Raw genomic sequence first — 23,492 nt, 5'->3', positions numbered from 1 at the left:
ATTTTCAACCAAGTTATATCATTTCTATTTCACTCTCCTTAGTCATTTCCATTTCATTCCTTCATGCAACCAAACATCCCTATAGCATGGAGAATAAACTTCTGATTGTAAATGAAATCATTAGGGAAAAAGGTCAACTTATACTTTTGGCTTTTAAAAAGTGTTTTTGGAGTTATTTAAATAGAAATTTTATGTGCATGACATCATGTAAAAAGATCGTATTGTCGATACATATCAATATAGCGATAATATATTAATACGTTTTGTTAACAACAATGATATCGACACATTATTGATGTCATATCGACAACTCAATATTTATCAAAGAACGAACGTCCTGCACAGAGCCCGACTAGCAGTCGGTTTTAAACCCAAGAAAGATATCACTGTTGTAAAGAAGAAACATGTGGAGCCCACATTTATGGGGCCCACAAAGAAAATTAAGCAAAGTATTTGGAGGTTTATCAGCTGCACACTCATGGATGTGTATTGTAGAATCACGGGTGCCATTTAACATGTCTATAAATAGAGAAAGAAGAAGAGAGAAAGAAAATAGGAAAAGAAGAAGAGAGAAAGAGATAGGAAACGGAAAGAAGGAAAAGAAAAAGAGAGAAAGAGATAGGAAACGGAAAGAAGAAAAGGAAAGGAGGAAAGAGAAAGAAGAGGAAAGAAGAGAGTAAGTAAGCAGAGAGAAAATTCAGTGAGTCACACATATTGTAAACACTATTGTAGTCATATTATTATATAGTGAAAAGTTACTGTTGCTGCTCTCCGAGGACGTAGGCGTAGCCGAACCTCGTTAAATACTGTGTCTCATCTACTTTACGTGCAGCTCAAAATTCGCACATATCCTAGGTTATTTTATAACACGTTATCAGCACGATAGTCTCTCCTTTTATTTCTGAAAATTTTCAACTCAACACTATATAATATACTATATTTATCTGCTTCTCTATTACTAACCATTAACAAAAATGGACCCTTGGTAATACTAAACATATTATCAGTGGGAGACCGTTACTAATACTAACTTTTTTTTTCTTATTCGGTGGTGGTTTTAACCCCACATTTAATTTTATTTATGGTATGGTGTAGGCTTATTACCCATACGGTAATATTTATTTAAAGGGTGGTGCGGGTTTATCGTCCACGCCTTTACTTTTATTTAAATGTATGGAGCAGAATTAGTGCACATACAAGCACATTTACTTTACCGCACATTTAAGGTATGGTGCGGGTTTATCGTCCATACCAGCAAATTCATAACACTTTACTTTTATCATCAATTAATATACCTGAATAATGAGGACCTGAAATTCCTATTAATAAGTGGCTTAATATTCCAGATCTCGAGCCTAAAGTTTTGGATGGCAAATTTGGCAAAACTAGAGTTTGCTGCCTTGGACCTTTCCGGGGACAACTATTTATCATGGGTCCTGGATGCCAAAATTCATCTACGAGCCAATGACCTCGGACAAACAATTGTAGATGAGAATGATGCTTCGCCTGAAGAGAATGCGAAGGCCATGATCTTTCTTCGCCGCCACATCCATGAAGCGTTGAAGAGCGAATATGTGGTGGTTGATGAACTGTTGGTTCTGTGGAAAGCTCTAGGTGAAAGATACGATCACCAGAAGACGGTGACTCTCCCAAGAGCTAGATACGAATGGACCCACTTGAGATTTCAAGATTTCAAGTCAGTGTCCGAGTATAACTCTGCTATGCACAGAATTACCTCATTAATGAGGCTATGTGGGGAAAATATATCTAATGAGGATATGCTCGAAAAAACTCTGAGCACTTTTCATGCTTCAAATGTCCTCCTTCAGCAGCAATACAGACATAGCGGTTTCAAGAAGTACTCGGAACTTGTATCTTGCCTTTTGTTAGCTGAGCAGAATAATGAGCTCTTATTAAAGAATCACCAATCTCGCCCAACGGGCTCAACACCACTTCCTGAAATAAATGCTGCATCTCAGGAAGTGAATGCCACTTCATCTCGTGGCAGTATCTACAAACGTGAGCGAGGGGGCAAGCGTGGCCACTGGCAAGGAAGTAGAAAAAATCGTGGCGCTCGTTCAGAGGGTTTAGGTCCAAGGAGCAGTCCATCCACGAATGGCAAAAATGCATCCCGTAATAAGGGAAATGCACAGATGAGCCATGTGCCTAGAAATGTTGAAAGCCCTTGTCACAGATGTGGTGCAAAGGGACATTGGGTGCGCGCATGTCGTACGCCCAGGCATTTGGCGGATCTCTATCAAGCTTCACTTAAGAATAGGAAAGTGGAGATAAATTACATTGATCATGCTCCGCCAGCCACAGATGGCTCATCAGAAATATCACGTCAGCTAAACAAGACGCATCTAGATGTTTCTGATTTTGTTACTGAAAGAGGGAATGAAGGTTATGTGTCCGAATTAGATTGAATTCCTTAATATACTATTTGTATTAGCTGAAGTGTTGTTTAAATTTCAATCCAATAAAAGTGGTAATGTTTTCTTCTTTATTAATCCAGCTTATTTTACTTATTTGGTGGCATGGATGCAAATTATGGATGCCCTCAAAACAAAGGCTATGGCAGAGATATTTGTCTCGCAGACAGCGCAACTACTCATACGATCCTTCAAGATCGGAAGTATTTCTCAAAATTAATGCTTACAAAAGCAAAGGTAACAACCATATCAGGTCCTGAAGATCTGATTGAAGGTTCAGGAATAGCCCAAATTATGTTACCGAATGGAACAATACTGTCCATTCCAGATGCTTTGTATTCATCTAACTCCAGAAGGAATCTGTTGAGTTTCAAAGATATACGTTTGAATGGCTACCATGTTGAAAAAAAGAAAGAGGAAAACATGGAATATCTTTGTATTACCTCCAGTGATACGCAAAAGCGTATACTGGAAAAGCTTTGTGAGCTCTCATCAGGGTTGTATTACACAACCATACGGACAATTGAGGCACATAGTGTCATGGACCAAGAGTCCACTGACTCAAATGCTTTTAAGCTTTGGCATGACAGGTTGGGTCATCCTGGATCCACCATGATGCGCAGGATCATCACCAACTCTAAAGGACATCCCTTGTTGACTAAACACATTATGTTATCAAGCGACATCTTTTGCCAAGCTTGTTCACAAGGGAAGTTGGTGATCAGACCATCACAACCAAAGGTTGATGTTGAGTCTCCATCATTTTTGCAGAGAATTCAAGGGGACATTTGTGGACCCATTCATCCCCCATGTGGACCATTTCGGTACTTTATGGTCTTGGTAGACGCATCTACCCGATAGTCATATGTTTATCTTTTATCTACTCGGAATATGGCATTTGCTAGGCTTTTGGCTCAGATAATTAAATTACGAGCCCAATTCCCAGATTATCCCATTAAGTCAATCAGACTCGATAATGCTGGTGAATTTACATCTCAGACTTTTGATGACTACTGCATGTCACTAGGCATTGATATTGAACATCCTGTTCCCCATGTGCATACTCAAAATGGCTTGGCAGAAGCTTTAATTAAACGCCTTCAATTGATAGCACGCACTTTGCTAATGAAAACAAAGTTGCCAGTTTCTGCTTGGGGATATGCCATTTTACATGCAGCATCGCTTGTGCGATTGAGGCCCGTCACCAACAATCAATGTTCTCCAATACAACTCGTATTGGGAAATCAACCAAACATTTCACATTTAAGAATTTTTGGGTGTGCGGTATATGTGCCCATTGCACCACCGCAACGTACTAAGATGGGCCCTCAACGCAGATTGGGAATTTATGTTGGTTTTGATTCACCATCTATCATCAGATACTTGGCACCCCTGACGGGTGATATTTTTACCGCACGATTTGCGGATTGTGATTTTGATGAGACAATCTTCCCACCATTAGGGGGAGAAAAATCTGTGTCTAAAGAACAAGGCAAACTCATTCATGAAAAACGACATGAATTATCCTGGAATGTATCCACATTGTCTCATCTCGATCCTCATACTACTCAATGCGAAAACGAAGTGAGAAGGATCGTTCACCTCCAAAGTATTGCCAATCAGATGCCAGATGCATTTAATGATGCAGCAAAGGTGACGAAATCTCATATCCTAGCTGCAAATACACCCGCACGGATTGATGTCCATAATGGACAAAGCAATGTCCCAGCAAATGGTTCATCTGCTGCACGCCTAAAACGTGGTAGACCACTAGGCTCAAAGGATTCAATTCCTCGAAAGAGGAAGTTGATGGACAAAATGAATCCAAATGAAATAAATAGAGAGCCCACAATTCATAATTCAAATGCCCCCAAAGAGGGACAGGTACTTCCTGACAAGGAAAACGTCATTGGTAAGACAAGTGCCCCTGGAGTGGCAACCGTACCTGAAAGTCAAGAAATCTCCATAAATTATACGTCCACTGATGAATTGTGGAGTAGAAATGAGATGATCATCGATGATATATTTGCATTCTCAGTGGCTGCTGAGATCATAAAAGATGATGATATTGAGCCGTGCTCTGTTAATGAATGTACACAGAGGCAAGATTGGCCCAAGTGAAAAGATGCAATCCAGGTAGAATTAAATTCTTTGGAAAAAAGGAGTGTTTTTGGACATATTAGTCCAACTCTACCCAATGTGAACCCTGTAGGTTACAAGTGGGTATTTACAAGAAAGCGCAATGAGAAAAATGAGATCTCAAGGTATAAAGCGCGACTCGTTGCGCAAGGTTTTTCACAAAGGCCTGGAATTGATTATGTGGAAACGTACTCTCCAGTAATGGACACAATTACATTCCGTTACCTAATAAGTTTGGCGGTTTCAGAAAAACTTGAAATGAGACTCATGGATGTCATTACCGCATATTTGTATGGAGAATTGGATACAGATATATACATGAAAGTTCCAGAAGGATTCAGGTTGCCTGAAGCAGCCAGAAACAAACCACGGGACATGTTCTCAGTTAAATTGAGAAAATCATTATATGGGCTAAAACAATCTGGACGAATGTGGTACAATCGTCTCAGTAAGTATTTACTGAAGGAAGGATACACAAATGATCCTATTTGCCCATGTGTGTTTATTAAGAAATCAGAGTCTGGATTTGCGATAGTGGCAGTATATGTCGACGACATGAATCTAATTGGAACTTCTGAAGAGCTTCAAAAGACTGTTGATTATCTCAAACGTGAGTTTGAGATGAAGGACCTTGGAAAGACAAAATATTGTCTTGGCTTGCAGATTGAGCACAGTGCTAATGGAATTTTGGTGCATCAATCAACTTATACTGAGAAAGTATTGGAACGGTTTGGCATGGATAAAGCCCATCCACTTAGCACTCCAATGGTCGTTCGATCGCTTGACACTAAGAAAGACCCATATCGTCCAAAAGAGAATGATGAAATGGTCCTTGGTCCAGAAGTACCATATCTTAGTGCAATAGGTGCCTTATTGTACCTAGCACAATGTACCAGACCAGACATATCATTCTCAGTAAATCTGTTAGCAAGGTACAGTTCTGCTCCAACAAGGCGACACTGGACCGGCATCAAACATGTTCTACGATACCTTCGTGGGACAACAGACATGAGGTTATTCTATTCCAGTGAATCGACCAATGCCCAGAGTATTATTGGTTATGCTGATGCAGGATATCTCTCTGATCCACATCAAGGACGATCACAGACTAGGTATGTATTTACATGTGGAGGAACTGCGATCTCATGGCGCTCAACAAAACAAACATTAGTGGCCACATCTTCTAATCACTCAGAAATACTTGCCCTCCATGAAGCCAGTCGTGAATGCGTTTGGTTAAGGTCGGTAATCCATCACATCCGAAGCACATGTGCCCTACCCTCAACAACAGACACTCCAACAATTCTGAATGAGGACAATGCAGCTTGTATTGCTCAGATCACAGGAGGATATATTAAGGGTGACAGGACCAAGCACATATCACCAAAGTTTTTCTATACACATGAGCTCCAGAAGAGTCAAGAAATCAAAGTCAGACAAATCCGTTCAAGTGATAACCTGGCAGATCTCTTCACTAAATCATTGCCGAAATATACATTCCAAAAGTTAGTGCATGACATCGGATTACGACAACTCTGCAAGCAATCAAGTTGGAGCATGCAAAATCAGGGGGAGCATTCAAAAGTCCTCTAACATAGGACATATGCACGTTGTACTCTTTTTCCTTCGCTTAGGTTTTTTCCCACTGGGTTTTTCCAAGCAAGGTTTTAATGAGGCAACCAATCTAGAGACATGTGGTCTCCAAGGGGGAGTGTTGTAAAGAAGAAACATGTGGAGCCCACATTTATGGGGCCCACAAAGAAAATTAAGCAAAGTATTTGGAGGTTTATCAGCTGCACACTCACGGATGTGTATTGTAGAATCACGGGTGTCATTTAACATGTCTATAAATAGAGAAAGAAGAAGAGAGAAAGAAAATAGGAAAAGAAGAAGAGAGAAAGAGATAGGAAACGGAAAGAAGGAAAAGAAAAAGAGAGAAAGAGATAGGAAACGGAAAGAATAAAAGGAAAGGAGGAAAGAGAAAGAAGAGGAAAGAAGAGGGTAAGTAAGCAGAGAGAAAATTCAGTGAGTCACGCATATTGTAAACACTATTGTAGTCATATTATTATATAGTGAAAAGTTACTGTTGCTGCTCTTCGAGGACGTAGGCGTAGCCGAACCTCGTTAAATACTGTGTCTCATCTACTTTATGTGCAGCTCAAAATTCGCACATATTCCAGGTTATTTTATAACAATCACGTTTTTATTTTTATTTTTGCTAGACTATGGCCCCAACAAAAAAAGGACCATTTCAGCTGTAAAAATTTGACGGCTCGTGAAATACAGCAGACGCACCTACTCAAGTGAGGGAGTGAGTTTTGGAAGCTTAAACAAAGTTAGGTAATTCCAGAAAGGCGGGCGCCTACTCATCTCAACAAACAAACAAACAAATAAACAAAGCCCAGCCCAAAAACTCTCTCTTTGCATCTCCTCCTCCATTTCAGTCTCTCCAACGCACAAATAAAATTCACAAAAACCTATATATATTTTACAAAGTCAGTGCGATCTGGTTCGATCATCGAACCCTAAAAACCCTGCTTCACTGTTTTTTTTTTGGGTACTTTTTATTTGATCGGTTTGGTACCAGAAAAATGTCTTACGCATCTCATATCATCCACCACTCGAAAAAGGTGAGCTTCAATTTCACCATTTATCTCATGAAAATTTTATTTATTTTTTCACTTTTTGCCTTTTGGTGATAATTTTCAGAGTTTTAGCGATTGGTTTTTATTCAGGCATTGAGATTCTCAATTTAAAGCTTATTGTGTTAATGGGTTTGTCGCCAGGCACTACTTTTTTACTGTTTTAGTTTCACAAATCTTGAATCTCAGCCTCGTTTTAGATTGATTATAGTGATTTTAATTCACTCGAAGACTTAAATTCTCTAACTTGGTAGTAATTGGAGGATACTGTTTATACTTCAGCATACCTTTTCATTCTTTTTGAGTAACTCGAAATTTGGTAGCAGGTAGGGACTGTCTTCTGTATATATTTCCTTTATATGGCCTTAGTTTCTTCGTTTGTTGAGGCTGGGCGTGTGTTTATATAGATGGAGGTAGGTAGTGTTACTTTCAGACTGAATTCTCTCAAATGGGTAATTTAGCTATACTATGTCCAGGGTGTCATTAATTTGAATTTCACTAGTTTTGGAATTGTAGGCAGAGTATCATGCTTTTTGAAGTCTAGTTTTTCAGTGTTGGTTGTTGATACAAGTTTTTCTATTTTTGTTTGTAGTTACCATGACCAAATAGTGTTTACGAGCTAACATTGCCCAATTAACCAAATAGTGTTTACTAGCTAACATTGCCGAATTAAGATAGGCAATTATATAAAATGTATTGCTATTGTTTTTTGTTTTTTTTGTTTTTCTGTTTGTAGGTGCTTTATATAATTGATTTGGGTATGTTTCAAGTATTAATCTATGTAACTTATGGTTTTTAAGACGTAATTTTGTACAATATTTGTGTGCACTGCAGTTAAGGAATGCTTCCAACTTACTACGGCAAGAGCAGGCCCTCTTGGTTCGTTTTTTTTCTCATGATGCTCAACCATCTATTGGTAAGTGAATTGGAATGCCCCCTTTTTTTCTTGTGGTATACGTATGTATTTGTTTCAAGTGTTAACTAGTTCTTCCTGTCAATTTCTCAAGCTAATCTTGCTTATGACTACAGAAGTAGCTAATCCTGATAAATTGTTACCATGAATATATTTGTTCAGACCTGATGGTTAGAATTAAGCAGATTAAATAAGGTGATCTTGTAGATATGAGATGATGAAGGTGATCCTATGTTATTTATTATTATTTTTGTTTTGTTTTCCGTGTGAAAATGAAATAAGTAATAACTTGCTGACCTGATGACCTAACTGCATTAGTTTACTATGGCTGTCTTTAAGCTGGAGTCCAAGGATTTCCTAGTTGGTTTTTTTAAAGGTTTCTTGTTGTACAATGTGCGACACAAGATATATGGCGTCATTTGGATGCAACTTGCCACTTGGATTATTTCTCAAATTGCTTCTGAAATTTTGTTTAGTTGATTTAAGCAAGATCAATTTTATCTCAGATATACGGAAGGCCCATCGCCACAGTTATGTGCCTTCAGAAAGAGCAAGAGTTTGTAGGTCTTTCAGCAGTACCACTGTAAGTTAAACTAGTTTCCATCATGTTAATATGGCAATAGATGCAAAAGTTTTAATCGTTTATCTTTTTATATATTTATTTTTATTATTAATCTTTTCAAAAACTTTTTATTTTTTATTTTTTATTTTTTACAAAGTGAACTTTGTATCAATTATATAACACCATCATATGTCATGTTTTGTAGAAATCATTGTCGGGTACATTTACCAGGGATGTCTCAACGACAACGAAACTAGGAAATTCAATTTCTGGTTCGGTATCCAACAAACAGCTTTCATGGTATGCTGTCCTAGATTTTGTTACTCTGTATCTGTGTGGAAAATTCTTATTTGATACATCTGCTTTTCCCCTTATCAGTATGCAGGTGCAATTGAGGAGAGGCTTTTCATCCGATGCAGGTATGATCTTGGTCTTTTGCATCTATCTAATTTTGTTATGCACTTTTGTGTCCTTGAGTGAACATTGGCTTTTGGATCTCCTATTATGATGATGCATTTCATGTTCCTTATAGAGAGCTGTTTCAACTACACAAGTTTCTAGCATAGAGCCATAATAATTTATTATCTGTTCAGAGATTTCTCAAGCTCATCTATTTCTAGGTTAGTCATGATGGAAATAGAAAGTGTATTGTTGTCATCAATGACTGGCTTTGTTGTGTTGGTTAATTTTTTATTCCCATAACTCTGTTTGGATATTTTGATTCGATGGTAGGTACTAGCCATTAATCTTCTAATAATGATTTATTTATTATATTTTCAAGATCCGTGCTACTTTAATGCATAGGGAAGTAGTTTTCTTAATGTGAATTTATTTCAACTTATTGTGAGTGCGTGCACATGTGTGCATGGATCAACATTTCTCATCTTCTAGTTTGTTCAGCATAATTGCACAGCAGGATTCCAAAAGGAATTGTGTGAAACTATGAGATTATTGTGAATATTTTATTTGATTATTTTTGGGATATGCATCTCCTTTTGAAGTGCGATCTTCTTTCATTTTGTACTTTTGAATTGGTCATCCTCAAAAGTGTTATCTTGAGTCATATGATCATCTAACTCATCTGTGCAACACCCTTCAGCCCTTCCTCCACACCAAGAACTTGGAATGCCTTCTCTTTCACCCACTATGTCTGAGGTACATGCTGTTTTGAGGCTTATTGGAATGTCATACCTTCCAAAATTTACTGTTTCCTTCTAAGTCATGCTTTTATGATATGCAGGGTAATATTGCAAGGTGGTTGAAGAAAGAGGGCGATAAAGTTTCTCCTGGTGAAGTGCTCTGTGAAGTTGAAACTGTAGGTTCCTGTACTTTACATCCACTTACCTGTTGAGTCTGTTGATTGCGTATCTGCATATTGTTAGTTTTATGTGCTTCTTTTCATGATGGAAAGCTGACATGTACTTTATATCCACTTACGTGTTAAGGATAAAGCTACAGTGGAGATGGAAAGCATGGAAGACGGTTATCTTGCCAAGATTGTACGAGGAGATGGGACCCAAGGAATCAAAGTTGGTGAGGTATTGATTTAGTTAACTGTTACGGATCTTGGGTAGATGTTTACTTCATCATTCCAATGGGAGTAAATTAGACTAAATAGAAAGAAACATCTTGGCATAATGTGAGTACTTGCTAATGGTGTTGGCACATAGGTGATTGCAATAACTGTTGAAGATGAGGAAGATATTGCAAAATTTAAAGATTACACACCATCAGCATCAGGTGCCAGCGCTGCTGCAGCTAAAGCGTCACCTGAGCCTACCCCTCCCAAAAAGGAGGTGGTTGAAGAACCAGTTACTTCTCCAGAGCCAAAGGTTTCAAAGCCCACTGCAGCTGCCCCTTCTGGTGATCGCATATTTGCTAGTCCTCTTGCAAGAAACTTGGCTGAAGAGCACAAGGTATGCCATATAAACTGCTGTGGCTGAGTTATTATCATTTGATGGTAGGAAACACTTACCGTCATTGAGCCAATTCTGACTTCTGTGTTGCTTTAGGTGCCCCTATCAAGTATCAAAGGAACGGGTCCTGATGGAAGCATTGTGAAGGCTGATGTTGAAGAGTATTTGGGTATTATCCAAGACTCGTGTTTAATAATTAATACTTTTGTCACTCTTTTTTATTTTAACTTTAATTTATTTTTGGTTCATTTCGTCCTTGAAACGTTTTGTCTACCATATTTTTCTTGTGAAGAAAAATCTAATCCAGCTGATGATTAAAAACTGTGTTTGATCTTTTTCTTTTGTTTTCTCATAATTATGTAGCTTCCCGTGGGAAGGAAGCTCCCAAAGCTAAGGGCGGGGCACCTGCAGCATTAGCATTAGATTACACCGATATCCCTCATTCTCAGATACGGAAGGTAATATTAGAAGTAATTATTTTACTTATTTTATGTCATAATTAATGGTTTTGAGAGGATGCATGGAATCGTTTTTATGTGATATCTAGGCCAATATCTTCTGTTTGTTTCATGTGTCAAGATTTGTACTTGTAGTTGATCTTAACTACTGGGGTCTACTGCATGAATCGTGTTTGGCTCCAACCTCATCAGGGCCATAACATTCCTTCTTGTTTATTTTTCTTGCTATTGCCCTTTCCTTGTGGCAAAATTGTTTCTATCCATTCCTTCTCACTGCTATATTTATTTCTTTGGTGTACCTGAAGTACTGTCTCTGAAAATGTTGGACATGTTTCTTTGGTTTGTTTCACTTACATGTTTCAAAGGACTTTTCATCTATTAATTGTTTATTCTCTGTTGTTACTTCAAAGTTTATTCTTTCTGAAGCTATATCTGGTCTTATTTTTGCAGATCACAGCTTCGAGATTATTATTATCAAAGCAAACAATTCCTCATTATTATTTGACTGTAGATACATGTGTTGACAGACTCATGGAGTGAGTATAATTTTCTGAACAATTTAAAGATTGTACTAATTGCGTATCTTGCAATACGTTTAACTCTTATTTTATCTGCAGTTTGAGAGGCCAACTCAATGCATTACAAGAAGCATCAGGTGGGAAGCGGTTATCTGTTAATGATCTCGTAATTAAGGTACACAATTTTTTCTTCACTGAATTTTTTGAGAACCCAATTGAGGTACAAATTTCCATCCATGGTAAGACCAATGGAATTTATGAGGTGCTTGAATGCAGAATGAGATAACGGGTACTTGTGATCTCTAGAATGATGAAATGAAATTTCATGATCATTAGAGTGGCTTCTAGTCTATCAAAAAAGGTATATGAAGGGGGAGACTGATGGGTCTAGAGATCACTAGAACCCAGATAAGTTATAAGTTCTTGTAAGAGCAAATAAAAAATGAAGTATACTGGATGGTATATAACACCTTTATGACTGTATATTCACTCCAAATGCTACTATTACTGCAGGCTGCTGCTTTGGCTCTTCAAAAGGTTCCTCAATGCAATAGTTCATGGACAGATGATCACATCCGCCAGTGAGTTTAGATACAAAAGTCTTAATTAAGTTGCCATATTACAGTTGAAATAACACTTTGCGGTTTTCTATTCTCAGGTTTCACAATGTGAACATTAATGTTGCAGTGCAGACAGAAAATGGACTCTTTGTGCCTGTCGTTAGGGTGAGTGATTGGCTTGGTCCTGTGCTGTTGGGAATACTTAGTTATAACGGCAGTTTACCTGATTGTACATTGTAAAATTTGTAGGATGCAAACAAGAAGGGACTCTCCAGCATAGCTGAGGAGGTCAGGCAGCTGGCCCAAAAAGCCAGAGAGAACAGCTTAAAGCCAGAAGATTATGAGGTTAGTAACATTTCTATGTCCCTTATTGTCTGCAGGTAATAACCTTGTGGTTTTGATCTAAAATTGTTTTATACTCTTTGAAGGGAGGCACATTTACAGTAACGAATTTGGGAGGTCCATTTGGCATCAAGCAATTTTGTGCCATCATTAACCCTCCTCAATCAGGCATTCTTGCAGTTGGATCAGGTATGTTTGGAACTTAATTATGTCTTCTTTGGACCAAAATTATTCTTATGTTTATTCTGTGTTGTCCCTGAGCAGCTGAGAAGAGGGTTGTACCTAGTTCTGGGCCCGAGCAATACCAGTTTGCTTCCTTCATGTCTGTAACACTAAGCTGTGATCATCGTGTTATTGATGGTATGTCCATCTCTGATGTATTCTTGGAATTGAAAATCTCAAATCATTAGGACTAGCTGTATACGTCTCTGAAATACATAACAACTTAATGCCGCTTGCTCTTGTTTAGGTGCAATCGGTGCGGAATGGCTTAAAGCATTCAAAGGCTACATTGAGAACCCCGAGTCGATGTTGCTCTAAATAAACGGCTTTTTGATCTTCAATTCCAATAATTTTTTCCCTTGTGTGATTTGTCAAGACGAGGGAATTGTATGATACCCAGCTCTTCTTCTCAGTCTTTAACTTGGGCTTCGGATGATTGTATAACTGAGGAATTCACTTTGTAGGGTTCATTTTTAATTCAAAGTTGGCATAGCTTTTTGAAATAAAAGGGGTTGATCGAGGGTTCAGATTTCGGAAGTAATTTTGCTCATGTAGAGTACAATACCCCGTTGTATGCGAGAATAAATTTGACTTTAACCCATGTTTTTCCTCAGATAATTGTGAATATTGGAAGGTTTAGATTTGGTTATAATGCTACGACTTCTATTCAAATATTGATTTCTTACGTAAATAACATTGTTGTTATCCTGTCCTAGCTCATCACTCTTTATTTGCATTTGTAATATGTATTCTTACTACCCTCACCATGCAGCTCTTTCTATCACAAAGTGGTAACTAGGCCTCACTAAGTGCAGAAAAACTTGTATGAAACAATGCTATCCCCAACCAGTTACATACTGTTACGTAGTAAAGTCATCACGCGCGGCATACTGTGATTGGCTGAGGAGAGCAAAATAGTGTTATCTCTGTTTCATGTAAGTATTTCTCCATTAAGTGGCCATAACCTCTTCTATGCGAGTCACATTTCACTTTTATAGCAGTTTAGGGTTTATACGTGGTTATAGCTATCAATTATAGCCTTCAGAAATACATTTCACATTTCTTCATGTGCAAATCTTGGGAAATTCTGAAAACTAACATTTTCATTAATACATCTTGAGAAATATAGCCTCATGAGTCATGAGCCGTTCTTGAATGCTCGAACTTCCTTGACTGGTTAAAATTCTTAAAAGTCTAAAAAAACTGGGCGAAACGTTTTCATATCAGTAGTTGATATATAGGTCTGAAATGTTTCATACAACCTTTGCGTTGAGGTGGATGAGGATAGTAGTGTGCATAGATAATGGAGCCACTATTAACTTCTAGTAGGGGATGATCCCAAATGTGCTTTTGGGACGACTTCAGGGATCACCTCCCATCGTGCACTGTTCTCCTGCACTTCGCACAGCGGAGAGCAAAATGGATGGAGCCGAGGCCACGACGACGACGACCATGATCATTATCTTTAACACTAGAAGGATGTTTTGAAAAGACAAACATACCACTCTAATTTAATCCATTTCTCTTCCATCTCTATTTAGATTTTTTTTTTTCTTCTTTTAATCAGGGAAATCTTGCACAGGGCAGATATTGAACTCCAAATTCCAAACCTCACCCCTCTCGTATGCTTAACGAGGAAAAGCATCCACTAGGCCGGAAGACCAATTGTAGCATTATTCAATAAAATAGCTCATGAGCAAAATTCACAAATCAACTTCACTGATTCTCTTCACATCCCCAATTCACAAAAAAAACTATTAATCTAGAAGTGTAAACTCCCCAGATGTCATGTATTATTGTGCTTAACCTTCTCACAAATTCGAAGTAAATCACAACTATGGCAATCCAACATTGAAAGAGGGAGGACCTTCCATGGTTGAAGATTGTCCGGTCAGAAATACTGCCAAAGCAAATTATCTAATCATAAAGCACTGTATGAACTCAGTAAACCTACTTTCAACATCATACAAATACGATTTGTGATAATTTCATCGTATTAGACTGCTGATCCTTAGGATGGCTCCAAGAAATTCAAATTGGAGTTGAGATTCTTAGTACTTCGTCGTTGGTTTCACATTCAAAACTACCCACACCACCTGCAGTAGCTAGTAAAACACTTATAGGGTTCCTGGTGAGAGATGACAGCATTCCAGGTGACAAAACTGGTAGCTTTTTTGGCTCAACCAGGTTCAAATACAAGGCAAAAAAACAAGATACGATAATATATGGAGAGAAAACGTCAAAGGCGTGATTTCAATTTCGTAAGATACTGCACCTAGTGGAATACAAGAGTAATATTACCACTACGGACAATGTGACAAAGCTACGGTATCAAAGTAGTTCATAAAGATGTGCTATTATGTCTATATTTCACTTTCTTGATGTATGCAACCTACATTAATAGAAGACCACAAAACAAGAATCTTATTATTCCCAAATCAAAATTTATCAGATTCCTAAATTCGCTCAAAATAAGGGTGCCCTGCACCACTCAACAAATATCTACCATAACAGTATCCACACCCAATCTTCACATCTCCGTAAAGGTATAAGCGAACCAGTAACATAAGAGAGATTCTAACAATATGAATGCCAAAGGCCACAATGGCCCTCTCTCTAGCATCAATAGCCCTGAAGGGATTCATAATTTCGAACATGAAACGAAGACAGATTGAAACAAATTTGACATAAAAAAAAATAGATGATCAACATCTGAGGAAACCCTTTCATCTTGCTTAAAGTAGCATTAGCAACGTACATCCTTTGACAATCTTTAAAATCAGAACATGCTACAGACATAATGAATCAACTACTGAAAACAATAGATACAAAAGATGTCGACTGAACATCAAACCAAAACAATTCCACCGCAGAATAAGTAATCACTAAATACATTGAACATCACATGTTATCAAAGAAAGCAAATTTGAAAAATCATTGAATATACAATGCAACCCAGAAGTTTAAATGCATCCCAATTATTCATCATCAGGACAATTCGACAAATTACAATAGAACTTTTAACAAGAAAACTAGTATGAAAGCATGGTCACTCCCATGCTCAACTACTTGTTAATCAAATAATCAATTCCATTTAAAATTCCAAGCACAGCAACACCATGCATTGCCCACATATATTCATTTATCATAAATTCCGATTCCTAACGGGACTATCAAAATTTCCAAACCCTAACGAGACAGAGAAAAAGCCAATAATACCACACCACTGGCATCACAAACGAACCCTCCCTGATCATATCGGCACGTATCGCTTGAGCGCCTGCTTCCCCGTGACAGCCACACCGACCAAGACTCCTCCGACGGCTCCGGCCACCGCGGCCGACCTCACGCCCCTCGCAGCTCGGTACACCGCGCCGGTGGTGAGTCCGGCCGCGATGCTATTCAAAACATCGTCCGTATCTCTCACCGCCTGAATCCCACTCTCCATACCCGCATAGATCAACCCGATCACGCCCAGCCGGTTTCCCCAGACCCGACCCGTGTGGCCCGAGGAGTTGAGTACCCTGTTGATCCTGAGCTTGGTGGTGTCGCCGGCCTCGAAGGAGCGGACACCGGAGACGAGACCGGTTGTGCCGCCGCCGATTGCGCCGGCCAGATAGGAGCAGCCGGTGTAGAAGGTTAGGTTTTCTCCCCAGGAGCGACGCTGACGGCGAGCCTCTTCGACGAAGAGGAACTCCGGGGACGTTGGGAGCTGGTAGAGGTTTCGCATCGGGACCTGGAGGTCCTGGTACGGGTTGTAGAGGCGGGCCTTGGACGCATCTGAGTTCGGGTCGTGATCGGAAGAGGACATGTGATGAGCCATGGTGAAATGAGAGAGAGAGAGAGAGAGAGAGAGAGAGAGAGAGAGAAAAGAAAAGGCTTCTAGTTCTAGGGTTAGAGTGGTTAGGGTTTGGCTGCCTCGCGCGAAGAGAAAGAGAGGATTTTTACGTGTTCCCCAAATCGAATTAAAAGTAGAAAAGAAAAAAGAGAAGAATAAGTACAAGGTCGGTGGGGTTAATTGGGTCGGGTTCTAACTCCTTCGTCGGGCGAAAAATAATATTCCTATTCTTGGTACTAGCCCCTTGACACATGCTCACGCATGTGCCAATTGGTTTTCTTTTTCTTTTTTATTTTATTTTTAGAATTAAAAAAGATAATGGATAATTGTGTTCCATAAAAATAGGATCCATTATCTGCTTTTTCTTTTTCTTTTAATTTTTTTAAATATGAAAAAGTGTGAATTTATCATATTATCCTCATTTAATTAATAATTTGAATTCTTAATGTTTGCATTAACCAAGGGCATTTTCTGGTATTTTGAATGTTTCACCATTCTCTGCCTTTTGCTTTATATATATAGATAAACTTGAAAATATCAACGATTATCTATTTACTATGCTCTTCGCACGCATTTTTGGATCTGCGAGAGGTTTTTTTTAAAAAAAATTTAAATTTAAATTAGAATTAAAAAAGATAATGAATAGTTGTGTTTCATAAAAATAGAATCAATTATTTGATTTTTATTTTAATTGTTTTAATATAAAAAATGTGAATTTACCATGTTATTTTTAATTAATTAATAATTTTAATCCTTAATGTTTGCATGAATTAAGGGCATTTTCTGGCATTTTGAATATTTCATAATTCTCTGCCTTTTGCTTTATATATATAGATATAGATTTAATAATTTTTATATCGACTTTTTATTTATTTTATTATTAAAACTCACTAAAATATTGGGTAAAGACTAATTAACCTTCGATTAAAACGCTTTGATAAAAGAAAAAAAACCTTGGGTTTAAAACATAAATACATACATCAAGACATACTAACATGGCTAATGAATAAGTAAAGTTTGATATTAAAGACGAGTAACTCGATTATAAATTATAACATGAAAAATCATTTTAACTTTTATTAGATGAAGAAAATATTAATTTTCTTTTATATAACTTCATCTCAAATTTTATGGATCCTTTCAAAAATGGAATTTTCTCTCTTGATTGGTTTTGCTAAACATTGTGATTGAACCAACTTCTTATTTTATAGGGATATATGTGTGATCCGTTTGTGTATCAATGCTAATGCGACACAATGTACGAATTGATTAGTACCTGACATGAATTTAAAATGACGTGACGCGGTTCGAGTGACCCTGTTTTCACTCAAAATTCTTCTTCTTTTGGCAACATCACTCCAAATGGATTTATTCTCTCTCTCTCTCTCTCTCTCTCTCTCTCTCTCTCTCTCTCTCTCTCTAGTTTTATATTTCTCTGTTTGGAAACTGCTTATTGCGTTTGTTTTGACTTAACATCACAGTAACATAACAAGTTCCATGTCAAATGTCTTCAATGAAGGCATCAAAGAATGAGTTCACTTCATTAGAATCCAAATGAACTGAACCTCTTCAAAGGTGGAGCATGAGGCACAGAAGAGCAATTGCTTACAAACGACCAACAACCCTCCATCTGCTTCTTGTTTAATTTTCCTGCATGTTTTTTGCTGCTGCTGCTGCTGCTGCTGCATGATGTAGCAGAACCGCGTTTGAGCTGAAAATTGTTCTTGAAGCTCCACATTTTCCCCACAGACTCCATCCGCAGCAGCCTTCTTACATTGATCTACGTTGAATTTCCATTTTCCACATTAGGATTTTCTCTCATTCCTTCCTGATTATACATAATAAAAATTTACAGCTGAAAATCTAGTTGAGGGGAAGGCTTAATTATTCTAGAAAATGCTTACTAATTAATGGTTATGTGGTGTCCAAAATGCCAGTCTAGAGAAGTAGCTAAGTATCAAATCAACCCTCTCTCTCTCTCTCTCTCTCTCTCTCTCTCTCTAGGTGCTCAACATGCATGTGAGTTTGTGAGAGGCCTTTTCATGTTAAACAAGTTAACTTTCCTTTGAAGGAAGCTGGACAACTAAAGCTAGCTATGACTAACCTGGCTTGCAGATGAGGTTGATCCAACTGGTGGAAGCGACGTTGAAAATTGTGACACGTATGGATCTTGTCCATTGGCAACTTCACTCGCTTCATTTTTCATCCCAAGATCTCTTAGCCGGTTCAGCTCAGGCAAGATGACTGTACTGAGATCTGGCCTGTCCCTCCTCCTCAGTTCACAGCATTTCAAGGCCATTTTTGCATACGACAAAGCCTCTTCAACAGGCCAGTCTGTCACTGCAGGATCAAGTGTCTCAGCAAATGCACCTTTCTCAATAGCCTCCTCAACCTGGTGGGACAAACCCATTGCAGGCTTTGCTGTGATGATCTGCAGTAGCATCACCCCTAAAGAATATATGTCTGATTTCACACCCAACATTCCTGTTTGCTGATACTCTGGATCAATGTAACAAAATGTACCGGCTGCTGCTGTCACGCGGTATTGAGTGACAGCATCAGCTACAGATGGTGGAACTAGCCTAGCCAAGCCTACATCAGCAATCTTGCTCACATAGTTTCGGTCTAGGAGAATGTTTGCTGGCTTGAGGTCGCGATGCACCAACGGCTCTGGTTTTGTCTGGTGAAGAAAAAGGAGGGCAGTTGCAATTTCAGCAGCTATTTTAAATCGGACTCCCCATGGGATTGGAGGAGTGTTGCTCTTCAGGAAGAGCCGGTCTTCTAAGCTTCCATTTTCCATGTACTCATATATGAGGCAGCCATACTCTGGGCAGGCACCTACTAGGAGAACCATGTGTGGATGCCTAATGCAGCTCAAAACCTCAACCTGCATTGGAAACATCATTGTGCAAAAAAAGATTATGCGATTTCGAAAAATGATACATGAGAAGCTTTTTCCATGCTGTGATCTTGTACTCCATTAAATCAATAATTTAAGTTATCTTATGCGTTAAGTGGATTTTCTCCTAATCTTTGTGCATGTTGTCTGTCTATGTGCGTTTGTTTCCATACATCTGCTTCCTGTAAAAATGTACAAGGACCATAATTTACCTCTTGTTGGAATTGCCTTTGCCCCTGTGATATGTCTGGCCTCAAGACCTTGATGGCAACAGCAGTGTGATCAAGCCAGGCTCTATAAACAGGTCCATATCCACCTTCCCCTACCTTGTTTGAAATTTTAAAGTAATCTGTTGCAAGTTCAATTTCTTCAATGGTGTATCTTCTATACCGAATGTGGTTATGTGCCAAAGCATCCATTGCTCTCCTTCTCTCTCCAGCCTCCTGCTTGGCTTTCCTTTCTGCAATTTTTCTCTTATGGGTTTCCATACCTGCTAGTCGTTGTGCCATCTGTGCTGCTTCCGTTGCAGCCTTGCTCTTCTGCCTCTCCACATCAGCCAAAGCCAGTGCAGCCTCTTCCGCAAGCTTGGCTTCCTCTAGCTTATGCTCTTCTGATGTCTTCCATTTTTGCAGGTCCCGCGTCTGGATGCACAAATACCACATTTTCAGGTTTTCAATGGAGTAAACAATATTGGAGACTGTTAAAAAATCATAACCATATCTTCTAACATGTTCTTACCTTTTCCTTAGCTGCCAAAGCTTCTTTGCAAGCTGAAGTATACATATCCATAGTTTGCTTCAATTCAAGCCTTAATCTCCTCATCTCAGCATCCAAGGCGGACTGTAACTCATGCAACAACATGCATTTCAATCCTCTATCCTCTTACTATCAAAAGAAATAAGTTCAAACCATTGAAATGAACATGTATTTCATGTCAGCATTCACTTTTCTCTTTAATTTCCTTCTTTTCTGTTATTTGACAACAGCGTAGGTAGTACATTTTCCTACCATGTGAACTATAACCATCCAATACAATACCTTTTATGGTCAATTCTCATACAGTATGCTGTCATGATCTGGATAGATAATAAAATAGAGTGGTCTTACAAGTTTACGATCATTGTACTTACCGGCGTATGTGAGGAGAAAGAGTTAATGGAACCCTCCGAGTTCATTGAGAAGTCTACATTGTCAGATCCATTTGATTGGAAACTAAGTGGCCCTGAGAAATCACTACCACCTGACATGGAATTCCCATGGTATAGCTTATCTGACGTAACTGATGTAACTGACTGCGTTGGTGAATTTGTTTTGCTGCCAGACCTATGTGCTTTTGGCGGGACGTGCTTAAAATCAGCTTTTTTATCCAAAGGTATTCTACCAGCTGAACTCCCTTGACTAAAATGTATTGTGCAATGCAGGAAAAAAGTCAACAACAACAAAAAAAAAAAAAAAACCAAGCAGCATAAACTTGTTTGTGGGGGAGATACAACATAAAACATGTAAATGCAGGATTTGCAAATGTGAGTAATTCACTGTCTACCATCCAAGGAGTACATATATGTGGATAGAGTCAGTATAAATTTATTTAATTTTCATATTCGATACGACATTTCATGATCCTAATGACATCCGGAAATTGAAGATCCTGAGTTCCTGATAAGCTACATAAACTAACAATCTTTTCCCTCTATTTTCTCTTGCCTACTGCCAGATCTGCTGAACTTTATTAAGATACCAGTCGATGTGTTTTTTACTTGCTGAAACAACAAAGTCTTAATAAGAAATCATAGAACTGATAATATTAAGTCATGCAGAAACATTTTGAATCAGTCTCATTACCATCATCTACAATGGACACAATTAGTCAGAATAGGCTAACATCAAGTTCCTGTTTACTAACTTTTAACAATGATCACTAAAGAGTGTGCATATTAGTGGCCCGGAATTTATAGATTTGATGTCCAGTTATATTATCCACCAAGCATAAAATGATACCTGATCACATCTTCGAAGGCTGACACACCGTGAAGAAAGCTGGAAAGCGGTGTCCGTTGCGAGCTATTATTCCTGGGAGTAGCTCCATTACTTTTCGGTGTTTGAGGTCCAGTTGCTGACCGTGAAGTCTGAATTTTTCCTTTGGATATAACATATACAGCACAGGTTTCTGGTACAGATTTGAGTAAGGAAGTAGCCACATCTGCAGGCCTAAATTTTCTGCATCAAGACAAGTACCAAGAGTAGCTGTTAAATAGAAAAAAAAAAAAAAACATAAACATGGTCTAATACTAGTTATCACAGAAATTATTTACTACTTTACTGTGGGGAGAGGGAGAGAGAGAGAGAGAGAGACCTTGTCAGAGCATTGTGATGGGAAGCACCAACAACAATATTGCATATGGAGTTGCGAACAACATAATCGACAAGCGCATTTGGAACATCAATGTCGTGGAGGACAACTTCCTTGGCTACAATCTGAAAAGCTCATTGTCAATAACAGAAAAACCAGGTCACATCATGATCTTAATCTATCAGACAATATCCATGTGAAAAGATTTGGCCAGTTCTTGTTAACCTTCCATACATATATCTATCTACACATCCCTGGCCTGCTCTTTAGCACACATGAACTAACCAAGTCTGTGTTGAAGGCCATACAAGATTGTGTTTTATCAAGAGAGAAATTGTAAGTTTAAACGATTCAAAAACTAGCCAAAAAGCATATGCATAAGGACTAATTAAACAAAAGCTTATATATTTTTATAGTCCACCATAACAAACACTTCCAATTAAGTGTTCCCGGTGAGCTACTAGGGTTGAAAAGGCTTCAGTCTATATGGAAATCAAATGATCAATCACTAACCCCTTTTCGTGCACAGAATCCTCGGTAGGGGAGAAAGAACTGTTGCAACTCGGCTTCAGTTGGTGGGCGGCCATCTTTAGAGACTGCTCCATGATCATCTGCAAAACCAAGAGCACATATCAAGCACATACACAATCTTAATGAGATATATGACCATGAAAAGTCAAATGATGATGCATGATCATTACATTTAACATCAAAATTAATGACACAAAATTCCAATACACAAGGCTTATAGTGGGGTTAAGAATTAATCTTCTACTTGCACAAAAAGAAAAGGAAAAAGGGCTTTTGGATATGCAACCATGACTGTCATATGTTGCATTGTGACCATAAACCATGCACTGAAGGGCAAATGCCCCCTCCCAAATCCAAAAAAAGAGAGGAGAATTAAAATTAAAAAATTAAAAAAACTATATACCAAACAAATTCCAATGCAACCAATTAATATTATGTTCAGTGTGATCACATAGAATGATGATAATTATTAATTATGGTGGTGATGATATGATCATGATGATGGTGATGAAGAGACGGATACCTACGATGATGAAAGCTGTGGCTTCTAACGTGAATGAGGGTGCAATGAGCGTTCTTGTCGCCCAAAAGGTTGTCAACTGCCCATTTTACAGCACACTGGCTGTTCTTATCTTTGTTGATGGCAACCAGGGTGGGGCCGACGTCCTCACCCACTGATCTTGATCTGAAAAGCGCCATTTAAACCCAAGCACTGCCTGCTGCTGCCGCCTCTGCCACGGAAGCAAGTAGCTGCAAGGAGGGAGATTGAGAGTTGAGGAAGAAAAAAAAGGGAGGAAAAGTGGTGTTTTGGTTATTGCTGTTGTGCTATATATTTGGATGGTGTGACATGGGAAAAACCAACTTCCACTAACCAATTTATAGAATGCTATCCTCTCTTTTCTAGCTAGCATTGCAAAGTGATGGGCTGGAACTTGGAGTTGGTTGTTCTCACAGGCCACACTTCTAGAAGTAGAGAGCCTGCCTTTTCTGGTTGTCTAGGTACTAACTGAACATCTAGCAACTGCAATTGAATTCATAAAAATAAAAAGAATTGGGCGTGACTATGGATTGTTACGAGTCTTAGCTCAAGCGGCATGAAATGAGTTGTAAAGACACATATCATAGATTTGATGTTTCGTGACGTGCATATATGACATGTGTATTTTAAGG

At 38.5% G+C, this 23,492-nt stretch overlaps 3 protein-coding genes across 3 annotated transcripts; 1 reads left to right on the top strand and 2 right to left on the bottom strand.

Annotated features, from left to right (window-relative positions):
• On the top strand, positions 6,812-13,305 carry LOC18782859 (dihydrolipoyllysine-residue acetyltransferase component 3 of pyruvate dehydrogenase complex, mitochondrial). Its single transcript, XM_007215484.2, has 19 exons — positions 6,812-7,201; positions 8,048-8,129; positions 8,633-8,709; positions 8,894-8,988; positions 9,067-9,107; positions 9,788-9,843; positions 9,929-10,003; positions 10,134-10,226; positions 10,359-10,604; positions 10,701-10,773; positions 10,968-11,062; positions 11,513-11,598; positions 11,680-11,755; positions 12,094-12,161; positions 12,239-12,305; positions 12,390-12,485; positions 12,569-12,671; positions 12,747-12,842; positions 12,952-13,305. The coding sequence occupies exons 1-19, from the start codon at positions 7,163-7,165 to the stop codon at positions 13,020-13,022; spliced, it is 1,635 nt and encodes a 544-aa protein (XP_007215546.1). The 5' UTR covers positions 6,812-7,162; the 3' UTR covers positions 13,023-13,305.
• LOC18783605 (mitochondrial import inner membrane translocase subunit TIM23-2) lies at positions 15,611-16,681 on the bottom strand. Its single transcript, XM_020560216.1, has one exon. The coding sequence runs from the start codon at positions 16,525-16,527 to the stop codon at positions 15,958-15,960; it is 570 nt and encodes a 189-aa protein (XP_020415805.1). The 5' UTR covers positions 16,528-16,681; the 3' UTR covers positions 15,611-15,957.
• LOC18781751 (U-box domain-containing protein 52) lies at positions 17,839-23,021 on the bottom strand. Its single transcript, XM_020559270.1, has 11 exons — positions 22,850-23,021; positions 22,305-22,402; positions 21,795-21,916; positions 21,423-21,658; positions 21,284-21,289; positions 21,180-21,201; positions 20,572-20,839; positions 20,180-20,281; positions 19,654-20,082; positions 18,647-19,429; positions 17,839-18,370 (listed from the first exon to the last, which is right to left on the bottom strand). Exons 1-11 carry the CDS (start codon positions 23,019-23,021, stop codon positions 18,323-18,325), a joined length of 2,286 nt encoding a protein of 761 aa, XP_020414859.1. The 3' UTR covers positions 17,839-18,322.

This window comes from Prunus persica, chromosome G3, assembly GCF_000346465.2.
Source record: "Prunus persica cultivar Lovell chromosome G3, Prunus_persica_NCBIv2, whole genome shotgun sequence".
Classification (NCBI taxonomy): domain Eukaryota; kingdom Viridiplantae; phylum Streptophyta; class Magnoliopsida; order Rosales; family Rosaceae; genus Prunus; species Prunus persica.
Note: the sequence above shows the minus strand (reverse complement) of the source record. Positions and strands in the feature narration are given on the sequence as shown.